We start from the raw sequence: 19,321 nt of genomic DNA, 5'->3' as shown, positions 1-19,321 counted from the left end.
ACGCGAAGTCGCCGCATTCGTAGAAGGGTGGAATGGTGATGTCTTCTCCATAGAGATCCATTCTCTAGCTTTGCTCCCACGGGTGTTGATCCGATGAAGAGCGACCTCGCTCTGATACCACTTATTAGGATCGTTCGTACTCGGCTAGAGAGGGGGGTGTGAATAGCCGACCCCAATTCGTCGTTTCTTTCTACAAAACGTGTTAGCGCAGCGGAAAATACAAAGAAATGAAAGAGAAGAAAACCAAACCTTAACACAAGGATGTAACGAGGTTCGGAGATTAGGGCTCCTACTCCTCGGCGTGTCCGTAAGGTGGACGAGTCCAGTCAATCCGTCGGTGGATGAGTCCCCGGAATCCCGGCTAATAGATACTCCTTGTGGGTGGAGAAACCTCGCCACAATAACTCGCAACAGCAAGATAGAATACAAGGAATACAAGAAGTAAATACAATGAATGTAACAATACAAGCTTGCCTTCTTGTCGTCGACTGAAGTCCTGGAAGCAACAACTTCACGGACGAATGCCAACAAGCAGCTCAGCCAAAAGAAGCTCACACGGGGCTTCGGAAGTGAGCTCAACAAAGCTCAGTCGAAGCTGAAACTTCAGCAGCAGAACAGAAGTTCTAAGGAGGAAAAAAGAACCAGAGATCTGCACAGAAGATGCCCTCGTCTCCTTATACCTGCGAAGAAGAAACAGCGAAGAAACTAGCCGTTGCGTCACAACGGCTAGAACCCTGATCGGTCTGCAGACCGATCGTGAAGAAGCTCGCTCGTTTCGTCCTTGATCGGTCCACGCATCGATCAGAACATCCCGATCGGTCCACGCATCGATCAGGAATCCTTCGATCGGTCCGTAGACCGATCAGCTTCTCTCGCTAGTTTGCCATCGATCTCTTCCGATCGGCCTGCATCGATCGATAACCATCGCAGCATATCGATCGGTCACCGATCGGTCACCGCACCGATCGATGAGCATGATCATTGATCGGGCACCGATCCAAACTTCTCACCCTAAACCTAAGGCTTCCACACCAACATCCGGTCAACCTTGACCTGTTGGTATATCATGTCTAGCATCCGGTCACCCTTGACCTGCTAGCACTCCTCGCTAAGTGTCCGGCCAATCCTTTGACCCACTTAGACTTTTTCCACACCGATGTCCGATCATCTCGATCCATCTGGATTTTCCTCTTCGTGCCAAGTATCCGATCACTCCCTTGATCTACTTGACTTTCCAACACCGGATGTCCGATCACCCTTGATCCATCCGGATTTTCCCTGCCGGCTTCACTCACCGTGACTTTCACCTAGCTTCACTCACTAGGGTTTTCACCGACTTTACTCACCAGGATTTCCACACCGCCTAACATCCCGTTAGGACTTTCCCTCTGGCTTCACTCACCAGACTTTCCAACCGCCTAACATCCCAGTTAGGACTTTCCCATTGCCTCGACTTCACTCACCAGGACTTTCCAACCGCCTAACATCCCGCTAGGACTTTCCTCGCCAAGCTCCCGCTTGACTTCTCCGCCAAGTCTCCATACTTGGACTTTTCCAGTTGCCAAGTCTCCATACTTGGACTTTTCCCGTGCCAAGTCTCCACACTTGGACTTTTCGCGTGCCAAGCTCCCTGCTTGGACTTTTTCCCGAATCAGGTCAACCAGGTCAACCTTGACCTACGGTTGCACCAATAATCTCCCAAACATCTATTCTTGTCCCATATCAAGAATAGAACTTCTCTTCTCGTCAAACATCGTCAAACATAACTCGTCAAACATCAAAACACAACTCGAGTCAAGTCAACTCGAGTCTGGTCAACCAGGTCAACCTTGACCTAAGATTGCACCAACAAGTATGTGGCAGCCTCTGAGGCAGCAAAGGAAGCAGTGTGGCTCGGGAACTTCCTAATGGACTTAGATGTGATTCCTGGTTTACCCAAAATCATTATAATTTATTGTGATAATAGCGGTGCAGTAGCAAACTCGAAGGAACCACGAGCCCATAAGACGAGTAAACATATAGAGCGCAAGTACCACCTGATACGAGACATCGTAATGTGAGGAGAAGTTGTTGTCGCCAAGATTGCATCAGCAGATAACCTGGCAGATCCTTTCACTAAGGTCCTTCCGGCGAAAGCTTTTGATCGGCATGTTGAAGGAATGAGAATCAGATGTATGACAGTGCTTATGACAGCATAGTCTTTTAGTATAAGTGGAAGATTGTTAGAGTGTACACTAAAAGCCTAGCTTTTTGTAAATATTTATTTTTGAAATAAAGAATCACATTGGTCAAATGTCTACATTTATGCTAAGTGTAGTTGTTCAATTAATTTATATTGTAGATAACATAGTGTGTGGTGTCACACACAAAAGATCATGTTATCAATTCCTTATAAATTATAAACAGTAGCTCACGACTGAAATGGAAAGGAATAAACTATTGAAATAGTCGTAGTGTAATTAGGTATTAGTTTATCTTGACTGATAAATTACACTAGTACACTCTTAGTGTATTGAGCAGGACCATTTAAGGTAAGTTCTTTTTATATTGACTTAATAAAAGAACAAGACCTTTGTTATTATGGAAGTGCGTGCTCTTAATCCTGATATAATAACAAGCACGCATACTTAGTATTTATTTCTTTGACTTATCAAAGGGTGAGATTTAGCTCGATAAATCAAGAGGCCCGATAAGTTGGGAAATGATATTATTTATAGTGTGTGTTTGTTGATTATAGAAGGAAACTGTATCCTAGTAATCTAGGTTGATAATGTCCCCAAGGGGAGCTCATAAGGATTGTCATGTAAATCCTGCAGGTGGACTTAGTCCAACATGACGATAAGGTTGAGTGGTACTACTCTTGGACTAAGATGTTAATTAAAGAGAGTTGTCAGTAACTCATTTAATTAGCGGACATTCGACATCTTAAACACAGGGAGATTAACACACTCATGATAAGAAGGAGCCCAAAATGTAATTTAGGATTGGTGCGGTAGTTCAATAATAATTCTTTAGTGGTATGAATTATTATTGATGAAATTAAGTTGGGTGTTCGGGGCGAACACGGGAAGCTTAATTTCATCGGGAGACCAAAACCAATTCCTCCTCTCGGTCCCTATCGTAGCATCTTATTTATAAAGTGTTATATCCACCTTCTTACGGTCTCTATCGTAGCATCTTATTTATAAAGTGTTATATCCACCTTCCTACCCAACCTTAGGTGGCCAGCCAAACAAGCTTGGAGTCTAAGCTTGGGCCGGCCAAGCCAAAGGTTGAGCCAAGTAAAGGTGGTCGGCCCTAGCTTGGAGCCCAAGCTTGGTGTGGCCGGTCATATAAAAATAAAAGGGATTTTATTTAAAATCTTTCCATATGTGGAAGCCATGATTTTAAAAGAGAGTTTAAAATTTAAATCTTTCCTATTATAACTTTCTACAAAAGATTAAGAGAAAGATTAGATATCTTTCCTTATTTGTAGTTAAAAGGAAGATTTTAATTTTAAAGAAAGCTTTCATTTTTGGAAATCATCCACATGTTTTAATAGAAATTTTAATTTATAAAATTCCCTTTTATAACCAACCATGAAGGGAAAATTATTAGTGAAATTTTTATTTTAAAAATTTCCGGAAACAAATAAGGAAGTTTTAATTTTGTGTTTAAAACTTGCCTTATTTGGAGCACATGAGGTGGTCGGCCATGTAAAGGGTTAAAAGGAATTTTTAATTAAATTTTCCTTATTAACCAATGGTAAGGAGAATAAGGGAATTTTAATTATAATTAAATTTCCTTATATGCCAAGACCAAGGAATATAAAAGAGGGGGTAGAGGTGCTTCACCTCATAACATATCTTCTAGTATTCCCCTCCTCTCTTCCTTGGTGTGGCCGGCCCTATTCTTCTCCTCTTCTCTTCTTCTTTAGTGGCCGGTGCATCCCTCTCTTGGAGTTCTTGTTGGTGGCCGGTTCTTGCTAGGAGAAGAAGGAGAGAAAGGAGGCTTTGCTCTTGCATCCCTTGGAGCTTGAAGGTTGGTGGCTGAAACTTGCAAGAAGGAAGGAGTCTTGGTGGTTCTCATCTCGGTAGATCGTTGCCCACACAACGTCCAAGATAAGAAGAGAAATACGGTAGAAGATCAGGAGATTGTTGCTTACAAAGAAAGGTATAACTAGTAATTTTATTCCACATCATACTAGTTTTTCCTTTGTAAGAATTTTGAAATACCTAACACAAGAGGCATATGATTCTAGGTTTCAAATTTGTGATTCGAGTTTGTGTTCTTTTCTTTTCTTTTTCGATCCTGTGATTCGATTGTTCTTATTGGTTAAACCTAGGGTTACTATAAGGAAATTGAATATTGAATTTCTTTAAAAGGCTTTTTCAAAAAGTGGTGGATGATCCCATAACCAAGAAGACCTAGTGTCTCGCCATGTTTAACCTGGAAGCCAATTTTAGAAATAAATATTTAATCAACTTTGTAACATGGGTGGACTTGGATTAATAATGTTAAGTATCGTTTACGATCCAAGTCTAAATCTCTAAGAACAAATAAGTTAAATTTGGAATCAATAATGTTAAGTTTCGTTTGCGATTCCTAATTTAATTTCTAAAGAACACAATAGGTTGTTATGAATGGTTCAGGACTTGTATAAAATTTTTGTACAGGGGAACCGGTACGATATTCCGAGTATCATCCAACACTCACCAGGTTGATGAGTTCGGTCGTGAGCTCGTCGTCGTCGTCATCTGAATATGGTTCTTCTTCTGACTCCGGTTCGGTTCTGCGTCTTGGTTTTGACTCGCGTGCTCTGCCTGTACCTACAACCAAAGATATACCCTTCTCGGCCACACGTGAGTTAATCTGTTCATGCAATTCGAATTCTGAAAACAACTCATCCAGTTTAATTGAAGAGAGATCCTTAGATACCTTATAAGCATCTACCATGGACGCCCACAAGATATTCCTCAGAAAAGCATTTAGGGAATACCTGAATTTATCTCTATTTTCTACCTTTTGTCCAATTGCGTGGAGACCATTGAGGAGGTCTTGGATGCGTGCATGCAATTGGCTCGTTGTTTCTCCTTCCTACAACTTAATATTAAACAGTTAATTAAGAATAAGATCCCTCTTACTTACCTTGGTATCAGATGTGCCCTCGTGCAACTCGATCAGCTTCTCTCGCAGTTCTTTGGCGCTCGAGAATGGGTCGACGCGGTTCAACTCCTCCTTTGTTAGTCCACATTGGAGGGTGCAGGTCGCTTTGGCATTGGCTTCTACTTTCTTGATCAGAATCGTGTCCCAGTTCTTGTACGGTATCAGTTTGTCGGCGTCGTCAGTTGGTAGTTCGAGCCCGATTTGTTTATCATCCAAACTTCAAAGTGAGTCTGAAGGTATGCCTCCATCCGACCCTTCCAGTAACCGAAGTCATCTCCGGTGAAGAGCGGTGGGCGAGCGGTGCTATAGCCTTCTTGGAGAATCATTGAAGATCTAGCACAAAAAAATAGAAAAACTTATCCCAGGACTTTATCCTGAATTAGTAGTGCGGGATAAAAGAAAAACTAGCACGCATTCTCGAGTGGTGTTGCACCAACTTCGAGAAAAATTCGATTACGAAAAATCGGACCGGAAAGCGGCAAAAATATCGTCTTCGAAAAACTAAAAATCACCACGAAAGAATGCTTGACTGGTGGCTGCACCAAATCGAAGCGACCCCACTCTGATACCAATTGTTGGATCGAAAAGCGCTAGAGGGGGGGTGAATAGCGCTCGTAGCTTTCACTTATCGTATTCAGAAATTCGACGAGAGTTAAGCAGTGAAATAAGAAAACAAACACAAAAGACACCAAGTATTTACTTGGTTCGGAGCCTAGGATGACTCCTACTCCAAGGTCCACTCTCGTTGAGCGTTTACTTTGGGCAACAACTATATCGCGCAAAAGGTTACAACTTTAGAGTACAATATCAAAACTGAAATAACAATTATACCAACGAGGAAAATAGTAATCTTTAAGCTTCAGGTCGTCGGGGTCTTGTCGTAGCTTAGCCGGATCGTTTTGTTAGCAGTATGCAGCTCAAAGATGTCTTGAAATTCGTTGAGTACAAGTGCCCTCAATCCCCTTGAGGGCACCCTCATTCGCGCCAAATCTGTCGCGCGGATGGGCTTTAAAGAAGTCCTCGCTAATCCTTTTGAAGGCGCCTCCATACTCCTTGAGGGCGCCTTCAAGTCTGTCTAAGGCGCCTCCAGCCTTACTGTGCGCAACCTTTGCACCCGAGGCGCCTCTAAGCTCCATGAGGGTGCCTCGGGTACTATTCATCCGAGGAATAATGTGCTCTTTTGTCTCTGTAAGATAGGCTAGTCCACAAAATAACCATATATCCTACAAAACAAAGTTAGCACATAAATAACATAAACAAGAATATATGACAGTCACCGGACTGTCCGATTCTGACTTCAGATTTTCGACCGAAAATTCTAGGTCGAACCGACACCTACTGTTTCCTCCGCGGGGAGCACGTCCTCACCTACTCCACTCAGGAGAGCATACCTGATGTCAGTCCGGTCCTCCAGACCGACTAGACTTTCTGCATAGAGTTACCACCCCCTAGGGTTTTCCGCCACCTAAGGTTATCTCCTCCTAGGACCTAAGGTTACCACCCCTTAGGATTTTCCTTCACCTAGGGTTACCACCCCCTAAGATCTAAGGTTACCGCCCCTTAGGATTTTCCACCTGCCTAACTGTAGTTAGGACTTTCCTGCAAACTCATTCATACATGTCAGATAACAATTAACCTTAACTTTGAATCCCTTTGCCATTATCAAAACTTGTGTTCGATCATCGGATGCTTCCCGCACCAACAAACCAGATGATCAGTCGACCGAACAAGGCCAACTCAGAGCAGATATCAGTTCAGACCATAACATAGCAGGGTATGATCAAAGCTTGATCAGTCGACCGAACCCTGATGAGTTAGCACAGTTCAGATCGAGCAAAAGTAAAGAAGGAAGAGCGACGGATCAGTCGATCAAACCATGGGATCGGTCAACCGAACAATCATCACTTAATGGCGCATTAATTCCAGATCTCGGTGAACAGAGAAGAATCTCTGTTTGGTCTACCGAACAAGAGGATCGGTCGACCAAACACTTTAATGTCATTAAATGTCGAAGATCGAATCAGCATCAGATCTCAGCGAAGATGGAAGGGAGTTGGTTCGGTCGATTGAACCTAGGGATCGGTTGATTGAACGTCGACGACTCTTATAAAAGTGAGCTCGAGATCCGAGGCTGTAATGAAAAGAAAATATGTTTTGGTTCGAAGTTCATCTATGTGCTAGCTGCGGCTATTCGTGCTTCTGCTCTACAATTCACGCAAGCAACTACTTAGTTCAAGCGCCGACCGAGCATCATCTTCTATATAAGTGTCGGTATATTTTATTTTTAAAAACCTTGCATTATACTTAAACTCACATAAGATAGTAGGTTGTTACTATCTTATATTCCTGCATATTGTACGCACTGCTTTTTTCCGAGATTTTTAGAAAGAAGAATCTTAGTGGATTGCCTATTAGTGCGATCAAGGATCACGAGCCTTGGAGTAGGAGTTGACCTAGACTCCGAACCAAGTAACTGAACCTGTTCTCTACTTTTTCGCTACACAACTTTGATTTAAACCAGTAAAAGAAAAGTTTTTAAAAGCGCGATATTCACACCCCCCTATCGCACTCTTACGATCCTACACCATCCTCATTAGAAGGCACATTATGATCATCTTCTTTTAGAGCTACTACCATATCACCATACTTCTCAGCATAAGATTGAAAAACTCGAATATAATTTAAAGATGAGGAAAACATAATGTATGTGGAGTTCCATCTAGTTGGAACATCCAAAGCAAGGTGTTTCTTGTACTCAATGTTTTCAAGTAAAGTTGTTTCTTTGAATTTTCCAATCCTAGCAGGAGACATTCTAATATACTTTATGGCTGGCCTTACATTCTCCACTGATTCATCTGTTATTTTTAACCCATCTTTGACAATCAAATTTAGAATATGTGCTAAATACCTAACATGAGACATTTGCCCACCTAATATGCAATTAAGCCAATTCATAAATTTTCTTTTCAAATACAGAATTGTTGTGTCATTTGAACTTGCATTATCAACGGTCATGGTGAATACATTATTAATGCCCAAATCTAGCAAGGATTTATAAATCAATTCACCAATATCATTGCCTTTATGATTAGAGACAGGACAAAAATTCAAAATTTGCTTATGCATCTTAAAGTCAGTATCAATAAAATGGATAGTTAGGCACATATAATATTCCTTTGGTTTTGAAGTCCAAGTATTAGTTGTCAAACAAATCCTACCACTTTCATTTTTAATAAATGACTTCAAATTATCCTTTTCTTCCATATATAACTTACAACAATACCTAGTAACAGTAGACTGAGATGGAACAGAAAATGAAGGACAAGCCATACTCATTAAGTATTGAAAATTCTTACCCTTCACAAATCTAAAAGGTAGCTCATCTACTATGATCATATAAGAAACAACATTTCTAATTATGGTTTGATCGAATTTCTAAGTTTGTAAATTAGATTTTACTTTACCAGGCACATCATCAACTTGTCTTCCAACGAAAATTAATTGACTTTATATTACCTTTAAGTCCTTTCTATTAAGAGGATTATTTGGATATTTAGGAATATGTTACCTCAAAGATGTAGTGTCATTTTTACTTAGATCCATATAATAAATTGTAATGCAAACATCTTGCCCATTGAATTTTATCCTCTTTATCAATATAATTTTTTTTAATAGGACGATAAATTTAAAAAAAAAATTGACAATGAGCCCCGGTCGGATCAGTGAACGAATTAATCGATTTTGAATATCTGTTTTTTTAAAAAAAAAAAATATTGAGTCGAACCTTCGAAACGATATTTTTGGAAATTTTTCAACACGGACAGAGGGACTATTTGAAAAATAAATAAATAAAAAAGACACTTTTAGTATGAATGAATAGGACATAACCAGATTGGGATAACAAGCCCACGGAAAAAGTTTTAACAATTTAATCGCGTCTCGACTCTTTTTCCGCGTTCGCCTGAATTAGGGTTTTCTTGGTGAGCTACCTCGACTGCATCATTCCTCGTTCCTTCGTCTCCATTTCCATTCGCGTCCTCGCTTTGCTTGTTCCTGACTGCACTGCCCAAGCGAGCTCTCCCTCTCGATCGCTTGCTTCATCGAGGTCTCGATCCGATTGCGGCTCTGATGCAGGAACATCGTCGCAGCCGGAGATTTCTTCCCTGCATCAGGTTCCTTCAGGCATTGGGCGATTCTAGGGGTCTTCTCGCTATCGTTGGCTGGCTTGCTGGATTGGGATTTGGGGGTTCTCGGACTCTACGTTTTTTCGGGAGGTCGACCACTCTCAGGTAGAACGGAGGTTGAGGAGGAAACGCTATAGCAGAAGATTCGACTTCTAAGCTCGCAGTCTGTTCCTTCTCTTTTAGATATTTCGGTAGAGGCTCGTCTGGCTAGGCACTGGTTGTTGAATGATATGTATATTTTGTGCAGTTCCGAGGTGGTTGCGAAAGATGGCAGCTCCGCTTTGAGATCACCTCGCCTAGGATCGCTTGTCTGAGCGTCCTCGTCCTGATCCTCGTATGGTACAAGGCTTTGGTGCCTCTATTGAATTATTTACAGGCTTGTAGGGCCGCTCGCGAGCACGAGCGGCAGCGGACACTTGCAATCGAGATGCAGACGCTTTTGAAGACTGCCATCCGCTGTTGCCGGAACTGTCACACTCCGTACAGGGACCAGAATCCGACTGGAGTCCGCTTCAAGTGCTCATACTGCGGCCAATTTTCTAAAAGGCCCATCTTGGATCTTCCACGTTCTGTTAGGAGCTCCACGTTCAGTAAACTTATGAGGAATTTTGGATGGATATGGAGTCAAGATCAGGAAGCCCTGAGAAATATCAACAGGGGTTGTTCTACAGTGGCAAAATTTTCATCATTTCTCTTTTTCTTTCCTTCAAATCTGATTTTCTACTTATTTGTCCATATGAGATGGTTCTGTAAAGTAGCGTTCAAACATAGTTCAACAGAAGATGATTCCGACACAGACCACAGAAGGGTGTTTTATAAGAGAGGGGATGGAGGAAACCTTCATGAAAGCGGATGGGAGAAAACGAGGAGGAAAGCTGAAGAGAAACGTCAGGCAAAGTTGGAAAAAGAAATGCTGGAAGAGGAAGAGAGAAAACAAAGAGAGGAAGTTGCAAGGATGGTAGATGAAAGGAGAAAGATGAGAGATGAGAAATTGAAAGCTGAGGGAGAAACTACTAAGGGTTCCATTGCTGATGTGGAAAGGAACAGTTATAAGCAAGCTAAGCAAGCGGAGAAAAGAAGGAAAGATCGAAGAAATGTCAGGGATAGGGGATCCGGTAAAAGCAACTCGGATGTTGAAGATTTAGAGAAGATGGCAAGCAGCATGAATGAGAGAAAGCATGGGTTTTACAATAAGAATCACAATGAGAGACATAATGTAGTGAGAAACACAGCAGTGATATCAAAGCCACTTGCCTTGGAGACATCACTTGGAAATAAAGTGATTCCAGGTAAAACAAGATACTCTAGTCATATAACTAGCAACTGTCCATCAAGAGGTTTTGGTGGCTCCATACTTTTTGGGAGAAATACCCAGAACCCAACTGGTGCTGTAAAGAAATCAATTAAACCAGTTACAATCTTCATGAATCATACTTTGAAAAATGTAAGAAATTCCCAAGTGGCTGAAGCTGCAAGTGTTAATATCCCGTCAAGTGGAGATAATAAAATTCTCAAAAGCAACCTTCATCAGCCTGTAAGTTGCCATAAATCAAGCTCTTTAGTATTCTTGTTTCTGATAAATGTGCATTGATTGTTGGATTTTTTGCATTTCCTAGATGAATTCATATGTACAACCACGCCAAGCTATTCTAATGAAACCATGGCACCAACTGTTTACTAATCCAGATACTACGAACCACCCTGATTCAGCTACTCCAACTAGTCAAAACAATAACAGTCAAATAGAAGCTCAGGTTACAGGCCTAAATAATCAGAAGTTGCTTCCGGACAATTTCTGTGATAGTCAAACTAATTTCACACAACCATTTTCTTTAACTTCTATGACCTCATCCAATGTCTTATTTAGTAGCTCTTCGCCCAAAAGCTTGTCAGATGAATCTTTATTTTCTTCCATTAAGGATTCAACACCAAGTGTTATATCAGAAGAACCAGAAATTTTTGAAGATCCGTGCTATGTGCCGGACATGATATCCTTGCTTGGTCCAGTTTCTGAGGAACTTGACAATTTTCCATTAGATACAGGGTCTGATTTTCTTTGCAATGATAAGGTGGTGGAATCTCAAGCATTAATGTATCCTTCTGCTCCTGGAATCATATCTAAGCCTTCTCCAATCGAGTGTCCTATTTCCAGATTGCAAAATTCAGAAGAAAAGCAGACTACTTTTGGCCAAGTTTCATGTAACTTAAAGTCTCAGGATTTACATACGACGAATGTTGATGGGTCACAAGGTACATGGCAGATGTGGGAACCTCCATTGGATCAGAACATGGGATTATTAGGAGGGTCTTCCAGATGGCTTTCAACCATAGGACATCAGCATTCACAACAAGAAGAAGTATTAAATCTTTTCTCGAACAACTCTTTGGTATCACAAAGCATAAGGGAAGCACTGCAGTTTTGAGTACCAAGTCTCCACAATATGTTCTTGGTGGTTTTCCGCAGAATGGAGTCACACATGGTGCATATAGTGCTGCAATAATCCTTGGATGCAGACACCACCTTTGTGATCATTAGCTTTTGATGGAGAAAACCATTTCCTTCCCTTGTGTCTCACAGATAAAGTGCAACAAAATGCTGCAATGGTAATTAGTCCAAACAAGTCAAAACCTGATTTCTCTATTGTATCTCCTATTAGTTGGCTGAGGTAAGTATTTAATATGCGTAACAATGGTTCCTTGCATAATCTAGTTTTTCTGTATTGGAAATATATATTTATACTGTTTATCTTCACTAAAAAATTTGAATCTCTTTGAACATTTTGACATTGTGCTTCTGTGTGTACTGACTGCCTGACGAATTGCTGAAAATGAGTTACATTTCTTGGAATTATGATTAATTTAGTTTTTTTTTTTTGTTGGGAGATAGTCACATATTATGCCTGTTTGCTTGCAAATGATGATTCTATCCAGTGATCTCATGATCTATTTTATCACTTCGATTCAAGTGTTTTGTCCAAGTTATAAACTTTGCATCCTCAAACTAATTAAAGTCTACATATCACAATAAAATAAGGGTGGATCATCATTTTCCTGTTCCGCATGCAATTTGAATATACAATTCTTAGTTGTAATTTTTTGTTATGTCAGGAGTTTGGACTCTGGAGCCATTTTCATGGGAGGAGTCTGGAACAATGAATGTTTCATGGCTCATAATTCTCAAATATTTAGGTGAATTAAGCTTCCTTCTTTTGAAACATTATGCGAATATTTTCTTTTGGGTGGTATGGTGGAACAAACTGAGAAAAACTTAATTTATTTTGAGAAGTCATGGAGTAACCTAGGAATAACATAAAAAAAATGTCAATATTCGCCAACAAAAGTTGAGAATACAATATTTTGGCACCATTTGAGAAAAATAAGGATTACTATAAAAAAAACATTATTAAACATTATCTATAATCTATAAATATGCATATTGAAACATTCTATTTGTATATCTTGTATATACATCTTTCTATATAACAAATTTAATATTGTTGAATGTCTTAGTGGATTATTTTTTATATACAATATGCCATATAAATATGCCCATGATGATCGGTCATGGCCGGTCCAAAGTCCGGATAAAGATGGAGGGCAACCTTGTCAGCCAGCGTTAAAATTATGGTAAATATTCAATAAATGGATCAATTAAATTATTGTGCTAATGCTATGTTGTTCCCCGAAGGAATGCGTTGCAGAGTCCGACTGTAACGTCTCGGCAACCGCTACATCTTCAGAACTCAGGTGTAGTGTTAAATATGCAAGAGTTCACATTACAAGGTCCGACTGTAATGTCTCAACAAGGACCGCTACATCTCAGAACTTGAGTGTAGTATTAAATAGGCAAGAGTTCTCACACCATAGGTTGGATAAGAATAAATATGATAGGAAAACTAATAATCTAAAATTTGGAACATGGAACATAGGAACTCTTATAGATATGATGATTATGAGAAGAATTAGTATTTTGTGGTATAAGAGACAAAATGGGTAAGCAAGAAGGCAATGATGATAGAGAACTCGGGTTTTAAGTTATGGTACACTGGAAAGAGTAAAGCAAGGAATTGAGTGGGTATTATTGTAGATAGTTTGTTAAAGGATGAAGTTGTAGGAGTAATTAGAAAAGGGGATAGAATTATAGTCCTTAAGATAATAGTGGCGAAAGAAACAATGAACATAATTAGCGTATATGCACCACAAGTAGGATTAGATGAAGCTACGAAATCAAAGTTTTGGGATGACTTAGATGAAATATTACAAAATATTTCACAAAATGAAATGATTTTAATAGGAGATGATCTAAATGGGCATGTCGAAGTGAAAAATGAGGAATATTAAAGGGTACATGGGAGTTATGGGTTTGGAACGTGAAATGAGAAAGGGAAAACTATATTAGATTTTGCGATAGCATATGACTTTATATTAGCTAATACATTTTTTAAGAAAAGAGAAGAACACTTAGTCACATTCAAAAGTGGGAATAATAAATCGCAAATTGACTTTCTTATGGTTAGGAAGAAGGATAGAAAGATTTGTAAAGATTGTAAAGTCATAGGTTAGTAGTGTTGGATATATGCCTCAAACATAATATCAATAGAAAGAAAATATATATGATTCCTAGAATTAAGTGGTGGAAGTTAAAAGATGGGAAGCAAAATATATTTAAGAAGAAGATAGAAGTACAAGTTTTAGGTGAAATATACGATGACTCTAATACAACATGAGATAAGATGGTATCAAAGTTGAAAATGGTAGCTAAGAGTGCACTCGGTGAGTCAAAGGGACATGCACCACTAAGTAAGAAATCTTGGTGGTAGAATGAGAAAGTACAAGAGAAAGTGATGGAAAAACGAATAACTTATAAGGAATTATATATTTGTAAGAATGAGAAAAACTTAAAAAAATATACAATAGCCATGAAAAAAGCTAAGAAAGTAGAGTAAAGCAAAAAATGAAATTTTTGAATGATTATATCAAAATTGGATATAAAAGAAGGGGAAATAGACATTTATAGAATAGCTAAAGTGAGAGAAAGGAAAACAAGAGATCTTAGCCAAATAAAATGTAGTAAAAATGAATGTAATAGGGTATTAATAAACGATGGAGAAATAAAAGAACAGTGGAAGAGGTATTTTCATCAACTTTTTAATGAAGATTTAGGTGACCAACTTAACTTAGGTAATTTAAGTAAGTCAAATGAGCATTGAAATTTTAATTGTTTTCATAGAATTCAAATTTAAAGGAGATGCACAATGGAAAAGTCATTGGACCAGATGATATTCCGATAGAGATATGGAAATGCCTAGGAAAACAAGGTATTAAATAACTTACAAAAGTATTTAACATGATATTGAAAACGAAAAAAAATGTCTGATCAATGGAGAATAAGTACTCTAGTTCCCTTATATAAGAACAAGAGAGACGTACAAAATTGTGCAAACTATAGGGGTACTAAATTAATAAGTCATATTATGAAACTTTGAAAAAAAATAATAGAAAAAAGATTAAGGAAGGAGACCACAGTGATCGAAAATTAATTTGGGTTCATGTTTGGAAGGTCGACAATAGAGGCTATACATCTTCTTAGATAATTAATTGAAAAATATCGGGAGCAAAAACAAGATCTGCACATGGTATTTATTGACTTAGAAAAAACTTATGATAAAGTCCTAAGGGTGCGTTTGGTTCAAGTCATCATCTATAACCTTGGTTATGTGATTACCAGGTAATCACATAACCAAGGTTATAGGGAATACAATATAACTTATTAGGTGTTTGATTCAATTAAGATTATGCAATTACTTAGTTTTACATTTACTAATTTATCCTTTAACTTTTTGAATTAATTTAATTGAATGAAAACCTTTTTCCCCACTCTCTACGTCGACTTCGATGCTTCGCCGCACTACTCTTGCATCGTGATGGAATACTGCAGCGGCGTAGACCTTCACACGCTCCGCCACCGCCAACCCCGCCAACGCTTCTCCATCGCCGCCACCAGGTGCTCCATTGAACCTCTTTTCTTCGCCAGCCCCGCCAACGCTTCTCAATCATAACTGAAAGATTCCTTCTTTCCAACTATTTGACCTTGTTGTAGCTGTAACTGAAAGATGCTTCCCTTTGGCTCTGTTCTGGCTTTGACGTTGTTGATTGAAATGTCGTAGTTTCTACGCGACGGAGGTGCTACTCGCCCTAGAGTATCTTCACATGCTCGGTATCGTCTACCGCGACCTAAACCCGGAGAACATCGTCATCCGCTCCGACGGCCACATCATGCTCTCTGACTTCGACCTCTCCCTGGAATCCACCTCCTCGCCCACCCTCGAGCCCATCGCCACCTCCACCGCCGCGGACAAGGGCCACTCTGCCGCTGAAAACGGCGAGCGCTTCCTTGCCGATCCCTCTTGCCTCCCCTTCCTCACTCGCCGGCCGTCGCCCCACATGGCCACGAAGGCCGACCCTTGGCGCTTCGTCGCGAAGCCTGTCGAACTCGGTCGTGCTCCTTTGTGGGTACCCACGAGTACGTCGCGCCAGAGGTCGTCGTAGGCCAGCCCCACGACAGCGCCGTCGACTGGTGGGCCTACGGCATCCTCCTCTACGAGCTCCTCTAGGGACGCACTCCCTTCGCCCGACCCTCCAACCTGCAGACCCTCCACAACATCGTCAAGCAGCCGCTATCCTTCCCTACGGCCGACCCTTCCCCGCTGGTGCGCCATCTCCACGAAGAACGAACGGGTACAAAGCTCGGATGACATCCCTGCTCATCTCCTCTTCGAAGGATAGTTTTGGAAAAAAATATTGATAACCCAGGAATCGTAGAAAACCTAAGATTTCCAAGGTTTTTTGATTCCTGGTTCTATTCCCTAATTGCTGATGTGGCGGGAATGTTGCATTACCAAGAATCACCAATTACTTAAACCAAACAAGGTTATTATTGATAACCAACTAAGGTTATCAGCGATAACCCCGAACCAAACACGTCCTAAGAGAAATTATATGAAGAATTCTAGAAAAGAGAGATGTTAGCGTAACATATATTGAACTAATTAAGGATATGTACGAGGATGTAACGACCAAAGTAAAGACTTCAGACGGAGTAACTGAAGCATTTTTAGTAAAGATAGGGTTACATCAAGGATCAGCTCTAAGTCCCTATCTTTTTATATTAATTATGAACGAACTCACTGCGCACATTCAAAATACAGTACCGTGGTGCATGTTGTTTACAGATGATATTATTTTGGTAGATGAAATACGTGAAGGAGTAAATGCTAAACTAGAATCTTGGCGGGAAACACTAGAAGGGAAATGTTTTAAGCTTAGTAGATTAAAGATAGAATATATGAAATTTAAGTTTAACAATATTGGAAGTAATGAGACAATTGTTAAGATAGGAGAGGACGAGTTGTCCGGAACCGAGAGATTTAAATATTTAGGATCATTTTTACAAAACAATGGAGGGATTGAGAGAGATGTCTTACATAGAATACAAACAGGATAGTTAAAATGGAGGGGAGCGTCGAGTGTTTTATGTGATCGTAAAGTACCTCTTAAACTTAAAGATAAGTTATATAAAATTGCAGTTAGACCTGCTATGCTATATGAAGCTGAATGTTGGGCTATAACTCGAGCACATGAGTAGAAGATGAGAGTTGCAGAGATGAGAATGTTAAGGTGGATGTGTGGACATACGAGGATGGACAAAATAAGAAATGAGAGCATTAGAGAGAAAGTCGGAGTTGCATCTATTGAGGAAAAACTCTGAAAGACGCGTTTAATATGGTACAAACATGTATTTAGACGACCAATAAATGTTCTAGTTAGGCGATGTGAAACCATGATAAACATGTATATCAAACGAGGAAGAGGAAGATCAAAAAAGATTTGGTTAGCAACAATAAAACAAGATAAAATTTATTTAAATATACATCATGATATAATAGGAGATAAAGCTCAATGGCGTAAAATGATTCATACAGCCGACCCCACCTAGTGAGAAAAGACTTGGTGGTTGTTGTATACAATATGTTATACTAGCGAATATTTCCATTCGTGGGGATGTAAGGAAACTTTGACGTCCAACAAGGTTCTAAAATTCGCTAGACACTAGTCGGCGCCAGACCGCTTAGGCATGGACTAGGCGCCACTAGTCGGATTCCATAGTATCAACATAAATTACATAATAAATCATATTCTATAACTCCAACACAATAACATCAAATTTAAAATGAGTATAAAATTACACAACTAATAAAATATTATAAATTTATTCTACTTTTCTATAATTTTCAACAACTTGTTCTTCATCAGACACAAACTCCATAGTATCATTGTGATCCTCTTCTTCGGATGCAATATAATCCTCACGAAGTTCTCTCACTCTAGAGATTCTTCGGGGTTATTTGATAAAATGATGTTTCTAAAGGATGAGACTTTGGTCAACCTTCAATTCAATCGTGTCCAAGTCGCTAGGAAAGATCAGACAATAATTTTTTTTTCAAATTGATTTCTCCAGTCTTTTAACTCTCTGTTTTCTTAGAAATGCGGACTTCTTCATTCGTTCTAATTTCTCCGACTCTGGTTACTCAGTACGATGAATATGAAGTTTGATACTAACCGCTAGGGCAAGCCAATAAATCGATTTCCTTGATGGACTAAAATTTAGGGCTTATAAAAAAAAAATTCAATTTCAGTTTTTTTTAATTGGGGTTTAAATTTAAAACCTCAAACTAAAAAAAATCATGAATATCGACGATTCAACCGATTAGTCAGCGCCTAGGGTCACCTAATACCGCCTAGGCGCCAAGGCTGTCTAAGTTGGCTGACTAGCATGTTTTCGGTGCAGTTGGCTGGCGCCTAGCGTCTAGACAAACGCCTAGACCGATTTTTAGAACACTGCGTCCAAGTCTCCATCAGAGATGAAATAAAAAAATGACCATTAACTCTAACCCCGAAATACCAGATTTCATGAATAATATAAAGTAGAAACGAAGGGAAGGGAATACCTTGTTGCAGCAATCAAAGGAACTTAGTTATAGACCCATGTAATGAACATTTCTAGCAATGTATTCTTAAAACAATTGTAGTTTTCCAAACTAAACTACAAACCAATATAGACCCGTGCCTACACTTATATTGTTTTATATATTTGAACCAAATTATACATCTGCTGTGTTTTTCCTATTTTCTCTTTTCCTTTTTTTTTAAAAAAATTGTTTCTACTAGTTTCTTTTGTGATTTCAAGTTTACTAATATGATACAGCTTAGATGGCTTATACTAAGTTTTGTGACGTGCTAATCCCAATATTAAAGTTGGCTTTGCAACTTTTATTTTGAAGGACTTTACAACCTTATCAGGATTGATATGCTAGGTTAATCCATCATTCCAGAAGGCAACTAATTTAATTCCTTTAATTTTTTTTAAAAAAAAGGTGGAACAAATCTTTTATTGTTTTCTTTGGCTATGAATATCCTTGTGTTTGGCTATCGCATTCTTTAGATATAATACTCATTGCAACCCCCTCTAAACAAGCAAAACTAGTCATTTGGTGTACATTTAAACTTTATATGGTAGATGGCTATCCCATTTTATATTGTTCTTAATTTTGTATCTTGTCTGCAACCTGCTATGATGCGCAAGCTATTATTCTCAATTGACCATCCCTTTTTATTGATTTCATAATTTGTACCTTTTTCTGCATCCTACCATGATGCACAAGCTATTCTCAATCAAAACTAGACATTACAAATACATGTAGAACAAGTTATACTTCTCAACCAACTGGAGTTTTGAAAGTTTAAACTCTATTATTCAGTTTATATTGTTTCTGTAAAAAACATGAAGAAGCTAAAATGAAAAATAAAAAAATGCTGGATTGAGTGTTTTACTAACCTTGACCTTTTTTACAAAGTCTGTTCCTTTAATGCTATAAACCGAATCACTAAACAACTGGCTCAGCTCACTGGCATGCTAAATATTAGTTTGTTGG

At 39.2% G+C, this 19,321-nt stretch overlaps 1 protein-coding gene across 1 annotated transcript; it reads left to right on the top strand.

Annotated features, from left to right (window-relative positions):
• The first annotated feature begins 9,273 nt into the window (after positions 1 to 9,273).
• On the top strand, positions 9,274 to 12,177 carry LOC122041689. Its single transcript, XM_042601465.1, has 3 exons — positions 9,274 to 9,360; positions 9,577 to 10,863; positions 10,946 to 12,177. Exons 1-3 carry the CDS (start codon positions 9,274 to 9,276, stop codon positions 11,750 to 11,752), a joined length of 2,181 nt encoding a protein of 726 aa, XP_042457399.1. The 3' UTR covers positions 11,753 to 12,177.
• Positions 12,178 to 19,321: the final 7,144 nt, after the last annotated feature.

This window comes from Zingiber officinale, chromosome 1B, assembly GCF_018446385.1.
Source record: "Zingiber officinale cultivar Zhangliang chromosome 1B, Zo_v1.1, whole genome shotgun sequence".
Classification (NCBI taxonomy): domain Eukaryota; kingdom Viridiplantae; phylum Streptophyta; class Magnoliopsida; order Zingiberales; family Zingiberaceae; genus Zingiber; species Zingiber officinale.
The sequence above is the reverse complement of the archived record's forward strand: the minus strand, read 5'-3'. Positions and strand labels throughout refer to the sequence as shown.